A 27356-nucleotide genomic window follows, 5' to 3' on the forward strand; every position below is an offset into this window, starting at 1 on the left:
TAAAGACTGTAGCGTAATTTTAACAAACAGACGGACGGACGAACATGGCTAGATCGTCTTAGACTTTTACGAGGATCAAGAATATATATACTTTAAAGGGTTGGAAATGGATACTTCGATGTGTTGCAAATGGAATGACATGTTGTAACCACGCTACAGCCTTCAAAAATTGAGATATTGAACTAAAGTTTGGCACAGATACGTAGGTTAATATAAGCTGCCATATAGACCGATCTCCAGGTTTAGGGTTTTGAGCCCATAAAAGCCGCATTTATTATCCGATTCCGTTGAAATTTTAAACCGCTAGTTGTACTAAAGCCGCCGATACCTGAAGCGAAATGGTCCATATAGGCCAATCTGTTTGTTACGCGATTTTTTTTTTTGAAATTTAGAACGGTTAGATTCTGTCGACATCCGCAACCAGTTAGGTCCAGATCGTACCATATTAAGATATAGTTGCTATATAGACTGATCTGTCGTTTAAGGCTGTTAAACTCATAAAAGCCCGCCTCATTTGTTGCCCGATTTCGCTGAAATTCGGAAAATTGAGTTGCACTAGGCCTCTCGTTGTTGATTGATTGATTGTTGTTGATTGGACCCTATTTAGATTTAGCTGTCTTATAGACAGTTAATATTATTAGGGTTTTAAGCCCATAAAATCCCCATTTGATACCCGATTTTGCTGAAATTTGAGTCACTCAATTTCACTAGGCCTCTCATTGTCCGAACTGAATATAGTCCAGATCGGACCAAACTTGGATATAACTGCCATATAGACCGATCTACCGATTGAGTGTCTTAACCCCATAAAAAGCCATATTTCCTTATTTCGCTGAATCTAGAGTTCGGACAAATGTGGACCACACTTTGATATAAATTTGGAACATGGAGTTGAACTTGGTCACCCGTTATCCGAACTGCACATCAGACCATATTTGGACATAGCTGTCATATGGACTGATCTGAAGACCAGGGATCTTAAGCCATAAAATCTCAAGGCAATAGATTTCCTTGAAGTTTTAAACTGTGACTTATATAAACTTTTCGGTATCTGAACAGAATATGATCCAAATCGGCCAATACTTAGACATTAATATAGATATACGAGTAGTAGGTTTATAATAAAATAGGATAATAAATATATTCATGGTGGTGGGAATCCAAAGTTTGGCACGGTCGAACTTAATGCGTTATTACATGTTTTGTTAAATGTGTTTAGGAATTGCTTCTGGTATTGCTTAAGAAGCAAAGTCGGATGATCTGTTTATATAGGATCAATAAATACGGATTCAGACCATACTTGACATAGGTACTAATTACGCCCTCTAGACGCTTAGGAAGTAAAATTGCGGGCTCTAAAGGCTGAAGACAATCACATTCAGGAGATTGGTTTATATGCGGGGCTTTATAAGGATATAGACCGATATAGACGGCGATCAAGAATATATCTAATGGAATTTGAACATTGCTTTTGATGTTGCAAACGTTACGACAAAATTAATATATCAATTCATAGGAAACGGTGTGTATTAGAGAAAATTTAAAAATAAATAGTCAATTTAAAGGTATAGGAGCGGGAGCGGATTGTGGAGCGAAGCAAAAACAAATTGCCGGAGCGGGAGCAAAAACAGGTACCCGCTCCGGATCCATGATAAAGGAGGCATACTACTGTTTTTTATTTCAGTTGTGATGACAATTGCTGACAACATAACTAACCCATAATAGATGACTACTCTGAAATAAAAGAAGTGAAAAATTTGAAAACATTAGAATTTAATTCTTTTTCCTCGAATGTTGAATTTTTCCCAAAAACACATCATTGTAACTTAATATAGAAATTGCGCAACAGTTCAAGTTTTTATTCATGCAGTATGTGTATTTATATGGAATTTTTATGTTTAATTTGTTATGTATTATTACATTCATTATATTTAGTAAATAAGTATATTTAGATGTAAATAGATATTTATGTATACATGTACAAAGTATATAGTAGATATCTCAAAGTGGCAAATGTGATTTGATATTATCTATAAAAAAAACAAATTATTTTACTTTGGAAGGATGGCGCATTGTACATAATTACGCTGTGGAACAAAATTTAACTTTTTCAAAAATAACAAGAAACACTGCCAGATTATGAAAGAAGGAGCAAAAATGCAAAACACGTGTATTGACATCTTGAAAGTTTACATCGAAAAGTAACCACACAAGAGGGGGAAGTTCCCCCTTCTGGACTTAGGTTAGGTTAGGTTAGTTTGAAAAGTGGGTGCAGATATTAATCCGCCCCATGCCACTATGGACATACACCTAAGCCAGTAATCGGCTTTTTGTCCGCTCTAAAAACCGTGCTACTTACAAAATCCTTAATTACTTTCCCTTCTGGACTTACTTGTAATCCTTTCATTGTTGGTGTATGGTATATTCAGCAATATTGCTAAAAAGGCTGCCAGCAATATTACTGTAGAACATTTTAACCTTCAAACGACTCACTAAAAAGCCCTTTTTAAAAAGCTTTAAAAAGCCATTTAAAATAATTTTGTGGCTGCTCGTCATAAAATTCTACTATAGGTCTCTGAATATACCAAAACTCAAAACTTAACCTGGAAGCCAGCAATCAGTACAAACAATTAAAGTACATTTTAGGGTTAAAGTATTACTTTTTCTAAGTTGGTGTCAGATTCGCCAATAAAACTTCATTTTAGGACGATGTCAAAGACAAAAATGCTCCTTACCAAATTCGACTTTAAGTCACTAAACAATAAAAATGCGTATATATCGTGAAGACCTCGATATAAGCTTTGGCAAAAAACACAAAATTAGTTTCAAGTTTTTTTGCTTGAATTTCAGTCGCATTGTTTTCGAGTTTGTGCATGAAAGTAACATGAAACTTCTTTATGGACAAATGGTCTCAAAAGAAGAAATATTCTAAATAAAATTTCATTATGAATCTCAAAATATAACATATACGTAGATGGAAAAAATTTTAAGGAAATTTCACCAAATTAATGAAATCTGGCCATACATTATAATTCACATAAATACCGCCAACAATATTTGTATAAAAAACAAGGACCATAAATTTTGATCAATTCGGTATTTTTCCGAATTCATTGCATAGTGTCGCTAAAATCTTCACTATAAGACATTATTGTCTTTGGCATTGCAAATCGCAAATTTTGCCCAGGAACAGGGGCAATTTTCTCACATATCAATGAGTGCAGTCCGATTCAAGTTTAAGCCCAATGATAAAGGGGCCTCCTTTTTATAGCCGAGTCCGAACGGCGTGCCGCAGTGCGACACCTCTTTGGAAGCTTTTCATGGCATAGTAGCTCACAAATGTTGCCAGCATTAGGAGGGAAAAACAACCGCTGAAATTTTTTTTCTGATGGTCTCGCCAGGATTCGAACCCAGGCGTTCAGTGTCATAGGCAGACATGCTAACCTCTGCGCTACGGTGGCCTCCATTTTTTTTTGTCTTTGACATTATCCACCTAAAATGAAGTTTTATTGGCGAATCTTAGAAAACTTGGAAAAGTAATACTTTAGCCCTAAAATGTACATTTGTACTGATTTCTGGCTTTCAGGTTATGTTTTGGATTTTGTTATATTCAGAGACCTGTATTAGGATTTCATGGCGAACATTTTCGTAGAATATTTTGATCAGCCACAAATTCATTTTAAATTAGTTTTTAACGCTTTTTTAAAAAAGGGAACAAAAAGACCGCTGCAGTGAGTCGGTTGAGGGTTTAAATGTTCTACAATAATATTGCTCGCAGTCTTGTCAGTAATATTGCCGAATACACCATACACTTGCCCCTCTTATTTGGTTACTTTTCGATGTAAACTTTCAATATCCCGTTTTCTCGTTTTGCCTCTTCTTTCATAATCTGTGCAGTTTTTACTGTTATGTTTTGTTGTGTTCCGTAGTGTTATAAAACTTATTTGTGGATGATTTTAAAAATTAGTCCTTTTGCAGTTCCCGGGTGAAATCAACCGCATAAAAGAAGGGGACATTCACTCAATGGAATACTACAACTACAAGGTGTGTTAAAGAAATTTGAACAATTCAACTTCAGTGAATAGGCTTTGTTATCATTCGAAACAGGTGCCGCAGAAAGATCCATTGATGTGTCTCTTTTTGTCCAACTCTACGAAAACACAATAAAACTTATTTGTATATGTATAAAGGTTCTTAAAAAAAAAAAATTTTTTTCTTGAAGGCACTATACTGCCATGATATTGTTTCATGATTTTAGTTTCAACAACTTTTCCAATATGGATCCTAAAGTATTTTGTGGATGGCACTGTTGGTATGTTATAATTGCATTACCATTAGAAGACTCGTCTGGCGGGATCGATACAACGAGTGTTTTGTGAAAATGTCCCTAATGGCCATATAACATGGTTCGTTGTAATATTATTTTTAAGTACTACAATGCACGAGTGCATTGCTAAAAGCTAAGGTAAAGGATGACATCGTTGGTTTATTTCTTCACACACACACACACACATACATATATGCGCTTATGTATAACTTTTAAGTTTAAAAAATCCCGATGGGTTAGTACATATATAATACTTTTGTTTGCAAAATCGCATGATTTAATAACACTGAATAATAATTAATAAAAAACTTAAAATGACGTAAAGAGTCCTACATATAGACATGACCAAATATATAAATAACGATTATAAACATTAAAAAAAAACACATTAACACTCTCTGGTATGTACGTTGGATTGTTTAACTTATTCACTATATAAAGAAAAAAGTAGAATTTGGAAAACGTGGAAACAAATCGGTTTGTGGACGTTATCGTCGTTAATTTTGTCGTTGTAACATATAGAAGAAAGTATCAGAGAAAGTCCAGCTTTTTCGTTTATGTCCGGTTGGTGTCCATTGATGTTATCGTGCTTAGACACAGTAGTGTGTTGGTACTTCAAAAATTATGTTGCCGGCAGCATGCCGGAAATTGGGATTTTCTACACCAGCTGCAGCTTCAATTACAATTGTGCGTGATTTACCTCCCAAGCGGCACACAATATTTGGCGCAACATCTACTCTTAGTTCCCGATTGCAAATGCTAAAAAGACAAAAAAAATGTGTATGAAATACAAAGCAAGAAAAAAAAAATAAATTTCTTGCACTCACTCGAAGTATCTTTTGCAAACATTGGCCACAACTTCGCCAATGCGATCGTCTTTAAGAGTTCCATTTTCCCCTTGCAATGCGAACACCAAATCGTTATTTTGAGGCGAATGAAACACCACTAATTGATCTCGGCCCGTACTTATACTTATGGAGATTAGCTGAAATAATAACAAATAATCATGAATCGGTTTCAGTCTCAGTTTCAATTGCAAAAATATGTTTTGGCTTTTTAAAATAAAAGATCTTTCACAAAACAAGAGAGCAAGAGTTCCAAGTTTTAGATACCGTTTTTTGTCGCAGAGATTTGCATTTCCGACTATGACATAAATACCTGGTGTATATCCTCTCACTAATACCGGCGATATTTGAATCATCCCCTAAGGGACTTATCCTGGAAAGCTGCCAGAACCAGACCACCTTCCCATAATACTTACCATCGACCAACCACCCGACTTCATGACCTCTGAGCGCCGGACGTTTATCAATTAGAAGAAGATCGACTGGACTGGCTTCAGAGAGTACACCAATAGCCGCTTCTGTTAACTGACACCCCCCTCGAATGTGCTAGTTGCCGAGCGGAAATTACGAGACATCACCGGTCGAATTCTCCAAGTACGTCCCAATTTCCCGTTGCAGGCAGTGTTACGTACTCGCAGGCGAGCGAGTTGGGATTTATTGTATGGACCCCACTAATCCCAGAATCAGCGAACTGAATCTGGAAATAAACCGGGTAGTCAACGCACATGAGTGGAATTTGTGGCTAAGACACTTGGAGTAATGTAACTTAGTTACGAGTTTAGGCAAGATGTGGTCTACTGTTAAGTCACTTTTGGCGACGTAACGATGACTGATACGAAGAGATGGGCCAGGTTTTTCAACCATCAATTTATTGTGCATCCCGAGAGTGATAGGGCTGGAAGGAGAGCCGTTCGTCGTATCCGTGGTCTTCCAGCCATCACAATTTACCGTGGGCAAAGTTACGAATGTCATCCGACGCGCCAAATCATCCAAGGTGTTGGGCCCCGACGGAATCTCTACACTGATGCTGAACACTGTTATAGTACGCGATGTCTGCCCGAAGATGGGCAGAGTGATCCCGCAACTGAAGCCTGTAAAGTACCCGAGTTTGGGGGAGTCGTACAAACCGATCTCCGTTCTCTCATCAGTAGACAAGGCGCTTGAGGCACTTCTTCGCCCGAGCCTCGTTGGAGAATTTCCAGTCATTTGTGGAACTTAGGGATGAGAAGTTGACGCACCGTAGATTAAAACATGGTGTTCCCCAAGGCGGGGTGATATCTCATGCACTGTTTAACATCTATCTTAAGCTTTAAAGTAGATCTACATGAACTACAGCGTGAAGTTCAGCGCTATGAAAGTGGCCCGTGGAGAACGACCGCCTCCCATTGCACCTACAGAATTGACCTCCCACGCCAAACTATAGTAGTTCTGGCTCAATTACGATCCGGCAGATGCTGCTACAGTGTAAGAATTTTTGCCGACGTACAGGATGTATGTCCCGATTGTGGCCACGACACACTTCACCTGTTAAACTGCCCAGCCAGAACCACTCGACTCAGATCCAGATCCCTCTGGACGCATCCCATCGTAGTCGTAGAGTTCCTGGATCTGGATACTCAACAGAATCAAGCACACAAAAGATAGAACACATAAAATGCTACAACAACAATAACTAATAGATAAGTTAGACAACCATTGGTTTGGTGTTATGCCTGTGGTAAACACCAATCAACAAACAATCCCATGGCAACCGGTAGTACGCACCGGATTGACCCGATTGAATCCTCATTGGCAAGGGCTGCCGCCTCAGTGTACGTGTTCGTCTTTTTTCGTCATGGGAGAGGCACATCCCGGAGTGCCTTCTCCGCACGCTTCTGGTCCGGGATTGAAAAGAACCCCGGACCCTGGTTCTGTTCGATTTGCCAGAACCGCCTTCATCATCGGTCGGTGTCGGTGAGGTGTAACCGGTGCTTGGAGTGGGTACATTTCCGTTCTTGCTCTGGCCTAACTTCACTACGGAAGTATAGTCATACTGGCTATGTCGCCGTACGGCAATCTATGCAACGACAGCACCCTAGCCCTACTATTGCCAGGCGAGTGCCGGGAAGTGTATCGTTCTTGCAGTTAAACTGCAACGGACTGTGTGGCAAGATCGATGAGATCGTAGACTTTATGAGTCGGAAGAGCATATCGGTCGCAGCGATCCAGAAGATAAAGCTGACCAACACCTGCAGCTTGCACAGTTGTCACGGTTACAATGCTACGTAAGGATCGCTCTAGGAATGGAGGTGGGGGATTGGCCTTCGTTATACATCATTCCGTGCAGTATAGACCTATATCGCCTGCGCTTGACGCTAGTGACCCATACATGGAATGTTTGGGGGTAGCAGTCAGGTCTGGTACTGCCGAGATAGTGATATACAACATGGATATACCGCCGGTTGGTAGCTGTGTCCCGATTAATGGCCAGGCTTACAACCCCGACATAAGTGGGTTACTATCTGGCCATACTCGTCTGGTTCTGGGGGATTTTAATGCACATCACACGTCATGGCATTCTCCCCTAGGCAACGACCAGCGTGGCATAGCTTTGGCAGAGCAGATAGATAGCTCCACGTTTTGCACGGTGAATGAGGATGCCCCCACTAGGATTACGAGGAGGTGCAGCAGCTCGCCAGACATCTTAATTGCATCCCCTGATCTCTTTGTGGCTGGAACACTTGGAGCAATGTAACTTAGGCACCGGTGCAGGCAAACTGTGGGCCACTGTTAAGTCTCTTTCGAACCCCGGTAGACGGGACGACAGGACCTCAGTCACTTTTGGCGAGATAACCGTGACTGATCCGAAGAGATGCGCCAGGTTGTTCAACCGTCAATTTATTGTGCATCCCGAGAGAGACAGGGCAAGGAGGAGAGCCATTCGCCGTATTCGTGGTCTCCGAGCCGATGAACAGCCATCACAATTTACCGTGGGCGAAGTTACGAATGTCATCCGTGGCGCCAAATCTTCCAAGGCGTTGGGCCCCGACTGAATCTCTACATTGATGCTAAAGAATCTGGATTCACCTGGAGTTGAGTACCTTACCACTGTCCGCAACCTGTCATTGAACACTCTTATAGTTCCCGATGGCTGGAAAATGGGAAGAGTGATCCCGCTACTGAAGCCTGGAAAAGACCCGAGTTTGGGGGAGTCGTACAGACCGATCTCCCTTCTCTCTCCAGTGGTAAACACGCTTGAGGCATTACTCCTCCCGAGCCTCGTAGGAGAATTTCCATTCGCCGAGCATCAACATGGATTTCGGAGACTGCACAGCACAACAACAGCTTTGCATGCCATCACCACACACATTTGCCATGTCTTCAATCAACCCAGGCCATGTGATAGGACGGTCCTCGTGGCACTGAACCTATAGAAGGCATTCGACACGGTCAGCCATGCCAAATTATTTGAGGACATCGCCAACACGTCCCTCCAGCCAGGCCTGAAACGATGGGTAGCGAATTATCTGTGTGGCCGCCAGTCATTTGTGGAATTTAGGGATAAGAAGTCGAAACACCGTAGAGTGAAACAGGGAGTTCCCCAAGGTGGGGTGATATCTCCGGCTCTGTTTAACCTCTACCTATCCTCCATCCCACCCCCTCCAGACGGCATAGAGATCGTATCATATGCGGACGATTGTACGATCATGCCGTCAGGCTCCCCACCCATTGATGACATCTGCGATAGGTTGAACGTCTACCTCAACGAGCTTGCCTCATATTTCGCTGCAAGAAATCTGAAGATATCCGCCACCAAATCTTCAGCCTATCCTCCATCCCACCCCCTCCAGGCGGCATAGAGATCGTATCATATGCGGACGATTGTACGATCATGCCGTCAGGCTCCCCACCCAATGATGACATCTGCGATAGGTTGAACGTCTACCTCAACGAGCTTGCCTCATATTTCGCTGCAAGAAATCTGAAGATATCCGCCACCAAATCTTCAGCCACACTGTTCACGACAAATACGCGTGAGGTGAATACTGAGCTGACTGTGATGGTCGATGGAGAAATGATTCCGACCATTAAGTGTCCCAAAATACTTGGCGTCACATTTGACAGCTCCTACATTTTCTCCCCACATGCCACAGCAATCTGCAATAAAGTCAAAAGTAGAAACAAGGTCCTCAAGTCACTCGCTGGCAGCACTTGGGGTGCAGACAAAGAAACCTTGTTGACCACGTACAAAGCAATTGGCCGGTCTGTGCTAAGTTATGCAGCGCCAGTGTGGTTACGTCAACTTTGTGACACGCAGTGGAATAATATTCAGATCTGTCAGAATGCCGCCCTTCGAACTGCGACGGGTTGTCTCCTCAGTTCTCATGTGGACCACCTTCATCAGGAAACAAAGATCCTACCAGTGCGAAGACATAACTACATGCTGTCTAAGCAATACCTTTTGGGCTGTTATCGCAGAAACCATCCAAATCTTGTGGATAGATACCCACCGCCCAGAAGCATTCAGGTAGATCTACACGATCTAGAGCGTGAGGTTCAGCGCTACAAGAGAGAACCTCTAGATCAAACGGCATATCAAGCGGGTCTGAACAACATTCATGCAGACACGGTAGCAGACGCGGTAATTGGCTACCGGGTGAATGTAGTCCTTGGAGAACGACCGCCACCTATTGCACCCGAAGAAATCGACCTCCCCCGGCAAACCAGAGTAGTTCTGGCTCAATTACGTTCTGGCAGATGCAGCCGCCTCAATTCCCACAGAGCTAGGATTGATGCCGACGTGCATCATCATCTTGTGGATAGATACCCACCATCATCTTGTGGATAGATACCCACCGCCCAGAAGCCTTAAGGTAGATCTACACGATCTAGAGCGTGAGGTTCAGCGCTACAAGAGAGAACCTCTAGATCAAACGGCATATCAAGCGGGTCTGAACAACATTCATGCAGACACGGTAGCAGACGCGGTAATTGGCTACCGGGTGAATGTAGTCCTTGGAGAACGACCGCCACCCATTGCACCCGAAGAAATCGACCTCCCCCGGCAAACCAGAGTAGTTCTGGCTCAAATACGTTCCGGCAGATGCAGCCGCCTCAATTCCCACAGAGCTAGGATTGATGCCGACGTGCAAGATGTATGTCCCGATTGTAACCAGGGACCGCACGATACACGTCACCTGTGTAACTGCCCGGCCAGACCCACTCGATTCAAACCCAGATCCCTGTGGACGCACCCCATCTTAGTCGCGGAGTTCCTGGGTCTTGACACTCAACAGAATCAAGCAGACGAAAGATAGAACACAATAAACTGCTACAACAACAACAACCAATCAACAAAAAAAACATGATCATGATCGAAGAAAACTATAAAACAAAAATATTAAAACAGCTGTTATGGCGGACTCAATGAATCAATTCATTTGAATTTGGATGAAAAAATTTACCGTTACTAAAATAACTGTACGGGAAGGCAAAATTTCGATTGCCCACCACCTCCTGTGTATAAATATGCCGATATCATTATATCGACGATTTTTAAAATTTACCAAAGTACAATAAAACTATTAAAATATATTTTACGACGGACTTAATGACTCATTCCATTTGAATTTTGGTGAAAAAAAATTACCGTAACTAAAATATCTGTGCAAGTAAGGGAAGGTAACATTTGGGTGGCCGACTATATAATTTCCTACACCTACATGCGTATAAATTAGGCGATATCATTATATGGTTTAATATGGTACTCAGCAATCTATGCTCAAATATATTGCAAAAAAAAAGTTTTCTAGTTTGCATACTTACGTCCTGAATGTTAATAGATCGATTCATATTTTTGAATTTATTCTTAGCACCATCCAGTTTGTATATTGCACTTTCTGTTATAATAAATGCACGATCGGCCTGTTTATTGTGCTTGTTGTACTTCTTGGCAAATGAGGAAAAGAGCACAGATTTGAAACCATCAGCATTTTTTAGGTTACGCACATTCGTGATGTAAGCGGCGGAAGCAGAGTTTTCGTGCGAATTCGCAAGATAGTCACCAAACCATTTATTTTGCTGACCCCAGTACGGACGTCGACCTTTAATGGCAGTCGCCGCGATAATTTGCAACCGCAATTGAGGCCATTCAGATCTGGGATATTTACGCAAAATCATGTAAGCTCTCCAGTTGTCGTAAATGCGACGCAAACCGGGTTCCGCACGTTTACCGGCTATAGGAGGGTGTGGCCATTGGATACTTCGTCCATAATCTTTCATATTCTTGGCCGTGCGGAAACGATTGGCCAGTTCCTGTACATACGATCGTAATTTGTAGGTTTTATAAGCGCGCATGATCACCAACGCCGACTTCATCTTCTTGTAATTTTGGCGCGCAATCCATCCGCGTACCTGTTTCTGCAGCAAGGTAACAATGTGAGGGATCATGTCATTGCGCTGCTGTTCTAAAGAAAAGAGAGTACGTGGTGATCTAATGAAAATTTTTGTATGGCCATATTTAACATCCTGGCCGAATCCCTTCTCTTCGATCAAAACTCGAACGCCATCGCGGTCGCTACCCGCACGGAAATTGGGCCACGTATACTGCGAGATCATTTTGTAACGCAGTAAGAATTTATCATAACGCTGACGATGCACGAAACCAGCACGTCGAACTCGAACATTTTCTAATAATCCCAAATACCGAACTTGATGTTCAACGCGTTCTTCATCGAAGACGCTAGAACTCTTCATATCATTGGGCTTTATGCAACGCACGTAGAAAGGTTCCTTTTTTAGCAACGTATTAACTAAATCAATCATGGAACGTTGGAATAGTGTACCCGCCGTCAGGGGGCGTTTTGTAGTTGTCTTAATGTCTTGAGCTCCCTCCGGCCACATTTCGCTTATGTAATTGTTCGAAGAATGGTGTAACAATCGTTTGAAATCTTGGTAAAGAGTGTCCTTATTCTTTTCAATAAAACCGTGTATATTGTAAATGACATCGCCGGCATAGTGGGTAACGCGAAAATCTTCACGATGTTTCAGCTCCTTATCCATCGGTTTCAATTGACGACTGGTGTAGTGCGGATGCTTGCTTAGATTTTTGTCCATCGCCCCGAGTAGTGTTTCGTCGGTTACTTTCCCCACACTGAGACAGGCTTCGTCCATTATGGCAATCATGCCTTTATGCGGCTGCTCTACCAAATCGCAAATGATCTACAGAAAAAAAGTAAAATATAAGAAAAGGGAAAGACTCGATAGCACTAGCACAACATATGTATAAAAGACAGTGAAGATGAAGCGAACTTCAACTTTAATTAACTTTTCTTTTTTTACCAATTCAAGAGACATCTCTATGGTCTCTCTATTGATGTGTATTTTTTGAGAAAATTTCGCAAAGAATTTAAAAAATCATTTAAGACACAATAATGTTGCAAAGGCCTGCACAAGACCATTCATTTCTGCTTTCAAGACACACCAACAATCATAGAGTATTTCAAGATCTGAGCTCTTCGTTTAAAAGTACAACATTGTATGAGACAATTTAGAACTGAGTAAAACAGATAACAAGACACCAAGATAATGAGATGAGTGAATGCATAAAATGAGCCCTCCAGCAAAGAGAAAGGTTGATTCGGATTTCGGTGAGGGCACGTTGTGCAATGCATGTATTCGGGTACTTTTGGCTTCAGAAAAATTACTATTTTTCTTGTCGTCTGCTTTCGTAGCACGAGATTCGTACGAAAAGCATGGGTAAACACACACACGCGTCAAGTTTTTTTCTTTATATGAGAAAACAAACAATTTGCAATTGATTTGTGTGATCAGTTCAATTAGAGATAAAAATACTCCCAAGCACCGAATGGTGGTTATTTTTCAAAATTATCACAGCAACTTGTTTGTTTTACTCTATCTTCTTCTTTTACTCTAATGAAGAGCGAAAGCTCTTCATTAGTCTTGAAATACAACATCACGTGGGTTCAGCAAACACGAGTTCAGCAAAAACAGTCATTAATGAAAGGTCCTGTGTGAGGCTTTGTAATGTTTTTGAAACAAGCTCGGAATGAGGTGCAAACGGTGTTACAAAAGGCTTGGTTCAATTATAAAATTGGGTTTTAATCGATTACAAGAGAGACCATCAGCACAATTGGAAATACGTAAGTATGAGCGAATCGAGATGTTCAGGAGCCAGTATGAAGTCCGAAAATTCTACCAAAGAATTAAACATCAAACCGATGGATTTAGTACAGGCACATCCTTCTGCAGAGACAAAGAAGGAAATCTGGTTACTGATACAGATAGTGTGTTGAGGATATAGAAAGAACACTTTTCCCGGCTACTGGTGTCCGATGATGGTGGTCATGAGTGGAACCAATCCTTGATGATGGTATAGAATGTGTACCACCTAGTCAAAACGAGGTCCACGTAGCAGTAACCCGTCGATATACATTAGGCAGCAGGAGCTGGTGGGTTGCCGGCTGAACTATTTAAGACCGGAGGCGACACGCTGATAAGGCGTATGCATTATTTCGTCTGCGCAATCTAGCTAGAAGAACGCATACCCGATGATTGAAACTTCACCATGCTATGACCCGTACACAAGAAAGAGACAAGATGGTATGTGCTAACTACAGAGGAATAAGGAATAATACAATCGAGACTATTTTGTGAAGGATTGAAGTCTAAGGTCAACGAAATAATAGTACATCAATCATAGACCAGATATTTACACTGCGCCAAATCATGGAAAAGACCCGAGAAGGACAAATCAATATATACTATCTTTCCTTTGGCTACAAAGCCGCCTACGACAGCCCTATACGTTTAAAGATATATTAATCCATGGCTGAGTTTGGTATCCCAGCAAAAATTATACGACTTTTCGGGATGACGCTGATACACGCTCCTCTCTTTATTATTCTGCTGTAAAAGATTATACGAGATGCAGGTGAGGTTAGGCATGGCACACTACTCACAAGAGAACATAGCACCGTATGCCGACGACATCGATATTATGTGTTGGTCACCGGAAGAAGCAATTGTAGCCTTTGGGAGCATCGAAAGGGAATCGACGAAAATGGGTTTAGCAGTAAATGGAGATAAGGCAAAGTGGATGATATCAACTCCCATAAAACCATGTAACACCGAGCAGTTAAAGAAAATGGAGAAAGTTAGGAACTACAACATTGAGATAGTCAACAACTTTATCTACCTCGGCACTGCCGTAACCGAAACAAATGACGCCAGTATATGCTACTTTGGATCGAGCAAGTAGCTCGAAGAGCAAAGCCACCTCTCGAAAGACGAAAATACCGCTATACAAAACACTGATACTACCCGTGTTGTTGTATGGCTCTGAAGCACAAGTACCTGCGAAAGCAGATGAGGTAGTACTTGGAGTGCTTGAGAGAAAAATCCTCCGTAAAACATATGAATCAGTTTGCGTTAATGGAGAATACGAGCTGTATGACGACGATAGCATAGTTAAATGCATCAAAATACAACGGTTTCGTTTCGTTAGCTAGGTTATGTTGTCGCAATGGATGAAGAAGCTCCAGCAAAGAAGTCTTGAAGGCGAATATGGAGGTACACCCAAACCGGGACTACCAAGAGTCCGAAACTCGAGCCTTGGTGTCAGAGTTTAGAAGGAGCGTAAAAGATTAAGGCGCTTGGAACGATATTCTACGTTCGGCTAAGAGAACAAATGTTCTGTCATAGCCAATTTAAGTAAGTAAGACGGGCCATAAACTCGAAATGGGGACCGGAAGCATAAGGACTAAGCCCACCAGGGCACTGGAGTCTGTTCTACATATCCAGCCCATAGACATGCAGACTAAGTATGAGGTAGCCACTGTGGCTATGAGACTTTAGGCGATGGGAGAATGTAAACGGGATATGAGCAGCTCATACCATCGCTGTATAATCGAGGTGACACAATAAGCCGATTACGAGCGCGCAATAAGCCGATTACTGGCTTATGTGTGTGTCCCAGCATACAAAGTAAGCATAGCGACAACATTTAGTAGAGAAGTTTTAGCATGGAAGGGTATCTCCCAAATGTAGCCAGCATTAGTAAAGTGATAATCACCGCTGAAAATTTTTCTGATGTTCACGCCGGCTACCTCTGTGGCATGGTGGCCTCCTTTACAACAGGTACTTCAATAAAAACTCTGTCCTGATGAAGTTGGAACAAATAACTAACGAAACGTTGAGAAAAAAGAAAACGATTTTTTCGTCAAAACAAAACACATGAAAAAAGCTTGACTATATTTTTACCAAAGCGTTTATAAAAATAGGCAAGCTACCATGCAAGCCATAAATGTATAGTGTCAAATCAGAAGAATATGTAGTAAAGGTACGGTGTTTTTTGCAAAATTTAGTTTCACATTCAAGATAAGCTTACCTTGTTATTGAAGTATTCTATATTTTTCCACGCTATGCCCTCGCGTTGATATTCTTCTTGTTCTTGTTTCAGGACCAATTCTGGAGTTGATTGTATAAAATAAAAATAATCACAGATTGCTTTTACAACAATAATGTCTGTTTATACCTACCAATGAATAGTTGTTGCAGTTTTTCATTGCAGTAATTAATGCAGAATTGCTCAAAACTATTTGAGTCAAATATTTCGAAACCATATATATCCAGAACACCAATAACCGAATTGAAACGCGCTTGAGTTTTCGAACCACGGAAAAGAATTGCGCGGTTTATCCGTGATATGATCCAAGTGAAGAGTCTGTCGTAAATGGCTTTGGCCAATGCGTCCTTACCATACTCAGCTTGTGTGGCATTGTGATCTTTTTGCATCACATTACCTCCCGCAGCAATTACGCGCTTGGTTAGCGAAGTTGAGAGTTCATCTGGCGTGACTTGTAAAAGTTGTGCAGCGGACTGTAAGTGCGATTTATTACTGATGACCAATTCATCTTCAATCACTGTAATATATATATAAAAAAAAAAAAACAATAATTGTATTAAGGTTCGACTGTCCCACGCTGTAAGGAGGATAGAGTATCGCACAAAATATTTGCAAAAAATTTCACAAAAATAAAGAAGAGTTGTAATATACTTATGTATATTTATTTTTATTTCACTTAAAAAAGAATATCACAAAGCTTAATTAAAAATAAATTACTTTGATTTCATTAACATTGTCTTTTTGACCTAATGATCGTTTTCTGTTGTTGTTGTATCCCCATATTTATGTGGAGGTGGCGACCCTCGTCAAGCTCTTGCAGGTAAGCAAGCTCGATCGCCGCCGGATCATGGTGGGCATTGGTTATTTAAAGGCGCCATTAACTAGCCTTGACATATCGATCATCATAGGCACTCAGTATTTGTGCAAGAGCCCGTGCCGCCCGACCTCTCACTGAGACTCTCCGCTCGATACCACAGATTGTCCGCGACTGCCGCTTCAGCTACTTCGTATGAAGCGTTTCACTATCAGCAACCTGTGAACGCGCCCGGTAGTTTGCAACTAAGCTTCTGGTGACAGCAATGAACACATCACAGATCAAAACTCAATGTTCCGGCCTGTGTTGGTCCTCTCAACTCCGAGATATGAGTTATCGGATTTTAGACTCAAGTCTGTGGACGGGATCATCCTGAAGTTGTCAAAGAAAGCGAAATATCTGGGCATAGTATTCTATTCGAAACTGTCTTGAAAAAGAAATACGGATGAATGGGGCACTTGTATTGTGGAAGGCTGTGGAGACCTCGGTTTTCACGGATTGCTCCAAAATGGAGTGGATTGGGAGTATGTTCTCTCAGGCAGAGTTCTGTGCTATAACGATAGCTGCAAAAGACGTTCTGATTGAAAGATAGGCTTCAGCCCCCTACCCTCTTCTTGTAATTTCTTCTTATATTCTCACATATACTTATCTCACTTTTTCTTTTTCATCCACACTTCGTTCACTTACTAGGGAGGTCGCATCAGCACAGTTGAAGGAACTGCAAATGTCTAATTAATTTTTAATTCACCTAACAAAAATCTAACGTAAATGAAAACGGAAAACTTTAAAATAAACATTTTTAACATAAATTTGGTTCTTGGGTTTGCTGCTGAGGTGCTTGTTAATCTTAGGTTTTTTTAGGTCCCGTCTTTACCTCCAGTGGGATTTCTAGTCTTCTGAAATCGGCTTGACTTTAGAGATAAAGACAATAGTTCCTCAGACAAGTGTTCAGCAACAACTGCTGAGTCGTCTTCTAATTCCCCAACCCCACCGCATCTATACACCTTTAGTCTCAGCTTGTTGAATCCGTAGTATACAACTCCTTCAGACTTGTTGAGGTCTGCGAGATAGCCGGAGTTTAGTACGAGTACTGCATGTCTCCGGTCGGCATCAGCCTCATCCAATCTTCCAGTCGGTGGTTGAAAGATTGGTATAACATTCCCTTAGTCTTCCAAGTATGGATTCGGGATCCAATGAAAACAAAGTTTTTTTATTAATGTGAAGAATATCAAATATTTATTTCTATTAAAACAGTAAGAACGTTATTTAAAAGAAATGGCAAATTTCAAATGTATAGTTTATTAAGTTAATAACCACTTTAATTGGATTTTTGAACTTATCATAAATCCAAATTGCAAAATTGTTAATCAATAGTACAAATTCCTTTTCATTTCAATTCATTTTCTGTGTAGGCGACCGCAGCTGTTTGGCTGACTGCGTTGCTGCTTCTGAATGTAGACGTATAGCCTGTAGAGCGAATCTCCGAAGCCAACTAAAAAGTTAAGACCCTCTCTTTATCGGTGAGAGTTTTAGAATCATCCGCACAACAAACCTGAGAGCGATGCTCCTTATATTATTCCATCGTCTATAGAAGCGTATTGATTTGCGGAAGAAGGCCAATGGCCAAAGCAAATTAAAGGCATGCCAAGACAAAATAGGTTCGGCCTTATCCTTAAGACTCAAACCGGGTGTCTTCTTTAAAAGCACCTGCTGCCCATTTATCAGTCGGCTAGTGGAGCCTGGCGCAGCCGCTTCACCAGTCAAGATCTCAGTGGCAGACAACATGCTACGGCCTGATACCACCATCGCAACTGTTGGGTCTTTGGAGTCTATTCTAAATCTGCTCGCGGACTCTAGATCTGCCGTTTCACTGGAAACAGACGCAGATTGTCGTAGAAATCCTTGAGTGACTTAATTTTTTTTTCCGAAAATAACTACCTATTAAGAGTTACAGAATATGCTTGCGGAGTGAAATAACAAAACGCTCGCCCGACTCAATGTTGCAAACAAGAATTCGGATTTAGATATGCTCTCATATTTTATTTATCGCCCGATTTGCACTCATATGGACGTAGTAGCTACCATTTTCAATTGCTTTGCATGAAATTTGGCATGGATTATTTTATATCTAAATTTTCCATGAACATTCCATTAAGGAACAGGGGATAAGGGGCCTCCTTTCTATTGCCGAGTCCAAACGGCGACCCGTATAGCGACAGCACTTGGTAGATAAATTTTAACATAGCAGAATACCTCACAAATGTATTCAGCATTAGTAAAGGAGAAACTACCGCTAAAAATTATTCTGATGATCAAGCCGGGATTTGAACCCAGGCGTTCGGCATCATAGGCGAACATGCTAATCTCTGCGCCATGTTATATATAACGGGCAGGGAAACTTGGTCCAAATGAATTGAAGAATGGATTAAGATAATATGTTGATACATTTTTTAACGAAATTTCATTTTCCTCTGGTGGTAGATTCATTGGCGAGTCATTTATTTTACGGCTTTGCCATAAAGCACACATTTTTTCCATTAGATTATGCCAAATTCATAGGACTGGTCGCCACTACATCCAGATCTAGAAATTTTACAGGTCTGATTCAAGCATAAACGCTGTAATTTGGGAACAGCGTTCAGAAGATACAATGGCGTAAATTGAAGCTTTACGATAAAATATCGCAATTTATTTCAATAAAACTGAAGTAAAATCCACTCTAAATGATCGCCAAAGGTCACGCCTTCTAAGCTCTATTTTCTATTAATTTAGTCATAAAATGAATTATAATTGTTTTATTCTTAATATAAGATTAAATGTCAAAATACTTAAGCCACCCAACAGTATGATACTTGGACTAATATTTTATTCGAAAATAAAGTTTGAATAAATATTAATATGAAGTTTTAAAATAGACCAATTATGACTACTTTTAGTCATATTAGGATATTTTAATTTTATTTTAAAAAAATTCTGCAAGCAAAACTGTTCGAAAACTAGTTTGTCAAAATACTTATGCCGATGACTGTACATATGTATGTTATGTTAATAGCTTTTTGAACACATTCTTTCACGAACCTTATTATTTCGTACAGATTGATTGAGTTGCATGTTGTGAAAGAAATATTTATTTTTCTTTCGAGTATATTTACTTATATTAAAAAGATACTTTCTTATTAATGCATCCACAAACACTTTATTTTTTCCAACCAGAGTAAATACTTGTGAGCAACATCACTAACACTAACAAACACTCAGTTACAATTAGAAGTTTGACGATAGCGTTTATTTTGCGTAAGAAAATGACTTGTCGCACAGCGACTGTGGTTGTGCTCTCGATGGGCGGCCCGAAATGTAAATTTTCCCTAGATGAACAAAAACGAGGTCTGATCAATAAATAACCATTATTTTAAATTCTTTCAAATAGTATTCATTTATTCATCAATAACTATCCTGTATCCTTCAAAGTAATACTCACATCGTCCTTTCGTTTGTTACTCATCGATGTAATGATCTGAGACCCAACAAAGTATACGAGAGGTCTGTTCAAAAAATAACCGTTGTTTTACATTTTTTTCAAAAAATATTTATTGGTTCATCAATCACTAGATATGTTTTCGCTTTTTCCTGTCCTCGAAACACTTCTGAAACTCACTTTTTGCTTACACAAAACTTTATACAGTTTCTTTGGTCAATTTTTGGAATAGTAAAAAATCGAAGAACACTCCATAACACGACTTACCTACCTTTTCATCTGTAGGCTGATATTTCCAACATATAATTGGTTGCCCAAAAAGTAATTGCATTTTTAATAAAACTTAGAATGAACTTTAATCAAATATATAATTGCCATTTTGTTCGATAACCTTTTGCCATCTTCCTGGCAAATTTAGTATTCCACGCTCATAGAACTTCTGGCCTTTATCTGCAAAAAACTGAAAAAAAGGCTTTATCACCATACACATCTCGTAACTTTTTAGCAACCTGCTCCGCGTTTTTTCCTTTACGGAAATAATAAAGTAAAATATGACGAAAATGCTCCTTTGTGGGCTCCATATTAAAATTGACGCCAAACAAACAAATGTAAACAAAATTTCGCGCACTTTTTTTCTAAAGCAAGCTAAAAGTAACAGCTGATAACTGACAGAAGAAAGAATGCAATTACAGAGTCACAAGCCGTTGAAAAAAATTTGTCAACGCCGACTATATGAAAAATCCGCAATTACTTTTTGGGCAACCTATAACAGACAAGTGTAGCATCATAACGAAAAAAAAAACCAAAATCGAACATAGGCAAATCAGGAAATTTGAAAATAACGGTATTTCGTAAAATGTGCACAATATGAGTAAAATATTCAGCCGTTTATATTCTCATTCAATGGGCATCAAAAGCAAAATAAATGATTCATATGTTGCGGCTTTTTAAATAAAAAAATGGTAATGTAAATAAAAAAAAAAACAAAGTCATCCATGATTTAACGCAATCGAAGTCTAATCTGTAATTTTACCATAAAAAAATTCACTTTGCTTATGACAAAGTCTTCTGGTAAAAAATTTATTTTATGGCGAATGTATTACTTTTTTTTTTGCATGTAGAAATTACTCATCCGAATTTGGACGTCGTGTTGGCACATGTTATCGTTAAGCGATTGTCATAATATTTTCTATTTGTTTTAATGTAATCAAAAGGAAAAAAAGGAAGGGTGTGATCACCGAATTAGAGTATATGATTTGTTACTTACTTTGGAACTCTATATTGCCCAGATGTAAAATGGCAGCAATAATTCGCCATATTGTGGAAATTTCTTCTGTAGAAAAACCCAATGTTTTAAATGCAGAATTTGTGCCTTTGTAGTCCGCTTTCTCTGTTAAAATGTCCATACTTCCCTGATTCGTGTAATGGTACTTGGAGGGATCTCTATTAAGACTAAATTGCCGCAACTCATTGTCACTTGCACCACGTAGAAGCTGCAAATAAAATGATAATTTGATATAGAATATTGAAAAACGTAAACACTGGGATTTGTCATATTTAAATGGTGTGACTTTCAAACATTTAACGAAACTTTTTGTTACAGTTTTGTTTGCTGAGAATGGGAAAGCTGACATGGATCCTGTTTTAGCAACCATACACACTGTTGTTTTAGCAAACTATACACTCTGTTGTTTAATTTAAAGCTAAAATTTTGAATATAAAGTATTGAAATACTACTGCTGACCCAACAAAGTACACATGCAGCGAAAGCAAATACATCGGAACCTATTCCTTCTTCGCATGGCTATAATTTGCCTAGGCCATCGGCCTTCCCGGCAAACCAACACGCTCTTTCAGAGGTTGGAATAATAAAAGACGCATCGCTCTCAGGTTTATTGAAAGGCTTGGTGCGAATGATCCTAAGACTCTCAATGATAGGGATAGAGATTCCCTAAATTGGGCTCGGGAATTCGCTGCACAGGCTACACCGGAAACTGCACCGCAGTCAGCCAAAAGGCTGCGGTCACCTGGAGGGCATCCCATGTCTAAAAGAACTAGGGCGAACAACAGTAAGATGGGTCCAAAAACCTTTGCTAATGTCGCTAGGGACAGTTTGGTGATGGCAGTTGTCGACCTACCTAGGAATAATTGGAGTGGGATAGTCAATGGGCTGTCATCAGTATACTCCGCAGTATTTCCTGGGTCTCCTTCAGTTTGTGACAATGCAGGCTGGTATCGAGGCCGATACGGACTAATTGTATTCGGCGATCAACGCTCAATTAAAATGTATCGTTGTGCGCGAAAAAAGATTGGTGAGATCTGGCCAGGTGCAGTACTAGATTTAGGTGTACTAGATTTAGGCAGATGTAAATCCAATCTTTCAACCACCGATTGGATTAGGCTGATGGTGACCGGAGACATGCAGTATTCGCACTAAACTCCGGCTGCTCTGTGTGGGTGGGTCTCAAAGTTGGACTGGGCTCAAAGTGCGCGCCAGCAAGAAGCACGGAACTGAGAAAGTACTTCCGCAGCATCAGTTAGTGAAAAATCTAAGGAGGAATCGTTCACACCGCAAACGCCCAGTGTCCAGAGGAAGAATGGTTCCACAGCTTTCTCACCTGTCCCTGAATGCGTACGGAAGCTCATCATGACAAGTTCTAACGAATCTTGTGAGGATGAACTCCTGGTGGAGTCAGAAGACGAGGCTAACACAACAATGGTGGAAGTTCTGAATAATAAATAACTATGGTCCGGTTTCCACAGATAAATCTCCACCATTGTAAGGCCGCTTCGGCGGCTGGGATTTCGGCTGGGGGATTTGACGTGGTTCTTATCCAGGAACCATGGGTGTGGGGAGGAATGGTACGTGAACTAAGAATTCCGGGATTTAAACTTCTGAAGGGTACGAAGAATGGGATGACCACAGCTTCTCTGATCATCGATATATTAGTTTTAGCCTGGGAGAAAATACTGAAGTAGCGGTCCCTCGGCTAAACAGAAGAAAGGCGGATTAGGATGTAAGAACAATTAGTGGTGTTAAACGCAGACCAATCCCGAAGTTAGCGGTTATTGCCACGAATATTGGTGAATCAGATTGATTCACGGGGAGCAAAATGTAATTGCTTTGTTAAACTTCGTAATACTTTGTCAAATCGTACTTTGGATCTATACAAAATTTAAACCTACACACATAATATAATCATAGCAACCATAGACTTTAAGTAACTTTTGTAATTATATTATTATACATTTTTATTCAGTTATAATAAACTTCGAGAATCAACAACAGCTAAGATATAATGGCATAACGACGATTGTCATAAATATTTTTTCAGGCAGCCATTTAATCCCTGGAGAATGTATTTCTGAAAAAAAACTGCTCTTGACTGGTGCAGATTCAACTCAACGAGATGGCTGAACAGTTCAAAATTCAACTGTTTTGGGTACCAGGCCACAGAGATATCCCAGGCTATTGTAGAGCGGACGAGCTTGCGAGACTTGGAAATACCTTACACATTCCAGGGGAACTGGAATCTGAGGTTATGCCTCTAGCGACATTTAAGCTTACTCTTCAGGATCTGGCCTGAAGGGCAAAGAATGATAGATTGTCATAAATCGGGGTTGTGAATGCTCAGAACCCCGATTAAGTGGCCTAATCTAGACTTGAAGAGGTCTACCGCTTTGCTGTCGCTGGCTAGAACGGAAGTTTCAGTCATGACAGGTCACTCTCTGATCGTCTGAAAGTAAAGGCCAGTAACGACTTTTGCCGAATCTGTGAGGACCTCGAAGAAGAAAAGACTAAAGAACATCTGCTGTGTGTGTGTGTCCCGCACTGGCAGTCAGAAGGAGTTCCACTTTTAGTACTTCTATCTTTTAGAACTTGTCTGATTAAGCAGATGTGAACATTCGCAAGTTGTAAGGCTTTTTAAAGTGATCTGGATAGTTCAACGGTGGGAACAAGAAGGCTTCTTACTTCTCCTGTTCCTATGGTATCACAAATCGGGAGTTTAGTTTATATGGGAGCTATATCAGGTTAATGACCGATTTAGATCGCTTTTGGCACGGTAAATTTAAGTCATTAAAGAACATTTCGGGCAAAATTTCAGTCAAAACGGACAACAACGTCGGCTTCAAATCGGGAGATCGATTTATATGGGGCTATATATAAATCTGAAACAATTAGGCTCAAATCTGAACCCAACGACCTACACCAACAAGAAGTCCCTGTGCAAAAACTCAAGCGGATATCTTTATTCGTTCGACCGCTATCGTGATTTCCACCATCCTATGGTGATGGGTATGAATACATAAATAAATAAAAATAAAATATTAATTCAACATTTTAAAATTTTTTTTTTAATTTACTTAGAGCCCTTCATTTTGCTTATACATAACGATGCCTTTTCATAAAAATGCTTGATGAATTGTAGCGCAGCCATAAGTCAAAATTGGTGTGACCAGACCAATCTGCGCTACCTCGGGTGTAAACTTAAATCGGACTTAAATGCACTCATTGACATGTGAGAAATTTTTGTCCCTGTTCCGTGGTGGAATGTTCATGAAGCAAAATTTACAATTTATATCTGGCCATTTATCCTCTCGGCATCTTATCATTGGGTGTTACAAGCACATGATCTAAGTGTAATTAGTTAGTTAGGTACAGGATAGTAGTAACCAGAGCGATGTAATGTGGTATGCGAGTAATAACATTTGATTTGATTTTGTGCTATTTGACGAAATCTACAATTTACTGATGAAATTATAAAGGGATTGGCTCACCTGGTAGAAGCTATGAAAATTTCGTTCTCCAGCTTGCTGCTGAACAACACGGGATTTCTCCAACAAGTAATTCGTTATAATACCTCCTACTGGGTCCGCTTTATAGTCGAATTCAATGTCCATGTATTTTCCAAAACGACTGGAATTATCGTTGCGATTTGTTTTGGCATTGCCAAAGGTCTCCAGAATCGAATTACTTTGAATCAGAACGTTTTTAACTCTGCAAATAAATTATAATTGGTAATAAATTAATGAAAGCATGAACGTGCTCCTCAAAACTTTAATACGCTGGAAAAATTTTTCAATAACCATTAAACGATTAAAATAAAAACTTTAATGCGGCCAACCTACAACGTGATGGGGCAACCTACCTACCAATGCCCATCAGACTGCCAAGCATCAGACCCATAAAAAGTCAATCAAATGAGCAAGTAATACGGCTTTAAAATAGAGTGTGTATCTTTTTCAGTTTATCACCAAAGTTTGTGTTATTTAATTCCTTTTGAACATAATCGCTTCCCCTTCTTGTGCGGCTATGACTTGAAAGCGCTTACACTTGGCACGCTGATACTAAATGGTTCACTAATTAGAACTATAAAAAGGACAAGTCGCACCGAAGGTAAATAATATGGACGCCAATGTGTTAAAAACCCAATGAAAGGTGAGGTGGTATGTGAATGGCCCATTTGCACTTGCTCTCTGGAGGATATGTTGGGTGTGTGCAGCGTGAAGTGCTTCGTCACCGGACACAGGACATTAGCAACTAATACAATAGACCGACTAATGGCAAAGGAGTGGTCAGGCATAAATAAGGCCATGAATTCTGGCAGAAAATAAAAATGCTATCTTCCGTTCAATAGTTTAATGGGCATCGAGTCAATATAGGAAAGAAAACTAAAATCAGGTACATAGCCGTTTTGGTGAACAAAAATAAAGGAAGAAGAAAACGATGTAATGGGGCGTCTAACCGATTAATAATATTTGAAACAGAATAGAACGCAAAAATTGTATAGTTACTTCGATCAGCCAGGTAAGTTTACAAGTAACACCTTTTTAAACAAAACTGTAAAAACTAACCAATAAACCAAAAATACCAAGTCTTAATGTAATTTTTTTTACAAAATAAAGCAAAATATAAATGTACACCAGAAGCACCGCTTATTCTTATTTTGTTCGCTTCTCACAGTATTTTTGTTTTTATTATGAGACCGAGCAACAAATCCGCCGACTTAACCAAGTTTTAGTGTTTTATATTACCTTTAACTCTTATATTTCTTCCAGAATATAATTTTACTAAATTTTTTAATAATTTCAAATAAAACAATATTAAATAATATTTATGCTTAAAACAAACAAAAAAAGGACGCATTAAATTTACAAAATGGATATCAGTTTATTTGAATTCATTTTGGTTAAGCAAAGCTAGGTTAAAAAAAGGGTCCGGATACTAATCCGCCCCTTGCCACTATGGATATAAAAAAAAACAAGTAAAAGCGTGCTAAGTTCGGCCGGGCCGAATCTTATATACCCTCCACCATGGATCGCATTTGTCGAGTACTTTTCCCGGCATCTCTTCTTAGGCAAAAAAGGATATAAAGATTTGCTCTGCTATGAGAGCGATATCAAGATAGGGTCCGGTTTGGACCACAATTAAATTATATGTTGTAGACCTGTGTAAAATGTCAGCCAATTCGAATGAGAATTGCGCCCTTTGGGGGCTCAAGAAGTAAAATAGAGAGATCGATTTATATGGGAGATGCATCGGGCTATAGACCGATTCAGACCATAATAAACACGTATGTTGATGGTCAAGAGGATCCGTCGTACAAAATTTCAGGCAAATCGGATAATAATTGCGACCTCTAGAGGCTCAAGAAGTCAAGATCCCAGATCGGTTTATATGGCAGCTATATCAGGTTATGAACCGATTTGAACCATTCTTGGCACACTTGTTGGATATCATAACAAAATATGTCGTGCAAAATTTCATTCCAATCGGATAAGAATTGCGCACTCTAGAGGCTCAAGAAGCCAAGACCCAAGATCGGTTTATATGGCAGCTATATCAGGTTATGGACCGATTTGAACCATACTTAGCACAGTTATTGGATATCATAACGAAACACGTCGCGCAAAATTTCATCCCAATCGGATAAGAATTGCGCACTCTAGAGGCTCAAGAAGTCAAGACCCAAGATCGGTTTATATGGCAGCTATGTCAAAACATGGACCGATATGGCCCATTTACAATACCAACCGACCTACACTAATAAGAAGTATTTGTGCAAAATTTCAAGAATATATATACTTTATGGGGTCTCAGACGAATATTTCGAGTAGTTACAAACAGAATGACGAAATTAGTATACCCCCCATCCTATGGTGGAGGGTATAAAAACTAGTAAAAAAATGCCGTGTGAGAACGGGTAGAGATATCTCTTTAGCGAGATTCTGTGCAAAATTTCAAGGCACTGGGCGCCTTTTGGCAGGCCCCTAATGTTGGTCACCTCGGTATTTCGAAAATTTGTTTAAGGCTGCCAAATCTTTGTTTGTGGTCCGATTTCCCAAATTTTTGATGAATAGTGTTCAAAAATCCATGCAAAAAAGTCCGTTTGAGGTCTATGAGGTATTTTGCAATTTACCAAGGTATTTTTTACTCCAAATGTCCCCTAAACCCATGCAAAATTTTTTTACGCCTAACTATATTGTAG

The 27356-nt window shown here is 39.9% G+C and overlaps 1 protein-coding gene across 1 annotated transcript in view; it reads right to left on the reverse strand.

Moving 5' to 3' along the window:
• Positions 1–4466: 4466 nt before the first annotated feature.
• Positions 4467–27356, reverse strand: part of LOC106085854 (unconventional myosin ID) — a 111102-nt gene continuing 88212 nt past the window's right edge. The window contains exons 3-9 of the mRNA XM_013250300.2: positions 24646–24865; positions 21134–21359; positions 15711–16094; positions 15560–15639; positions 10978–12372; positions 5155–5312; positions 4467–5086 (exon numbers count right to left, since the gene is read on the reverse strand). Of these exons, the coding sequence (XP_013105754.2) occupies positions 4918–5086; positions 5155–5312; positions 10978–12372; positions 15560–15639; positions 15711–16094; positions 21134–21359; positions 24646–24865 (2632 nt within the window). The 3' untranslated portion in view covers positions 4467–4917. The remainder of the gene's footprint in view (positions 5087–5154; positions 5313–10977; positions 12373–15559; positions 15640–15710; positions 16095–21133; positions 21360–24645; positions 24866–27356) is intronic.

The sequence above is a fragment of the Stomoxys calcitrans genome, chromosome 3, assembly GCF_963082655.1.
Source record: "Stomoxys calcitrans chromosome 3, idStoCalc2.1, whole genome shotgun sequence".
In the NCBI taxonomy this organism is placed as follows: domain Eukaryota; kingdom Metazoa; phylum Arthropoda; class Insecta; order Diptera; family Muscidae; genus Stomoxys; species Stomoxys calcitrans.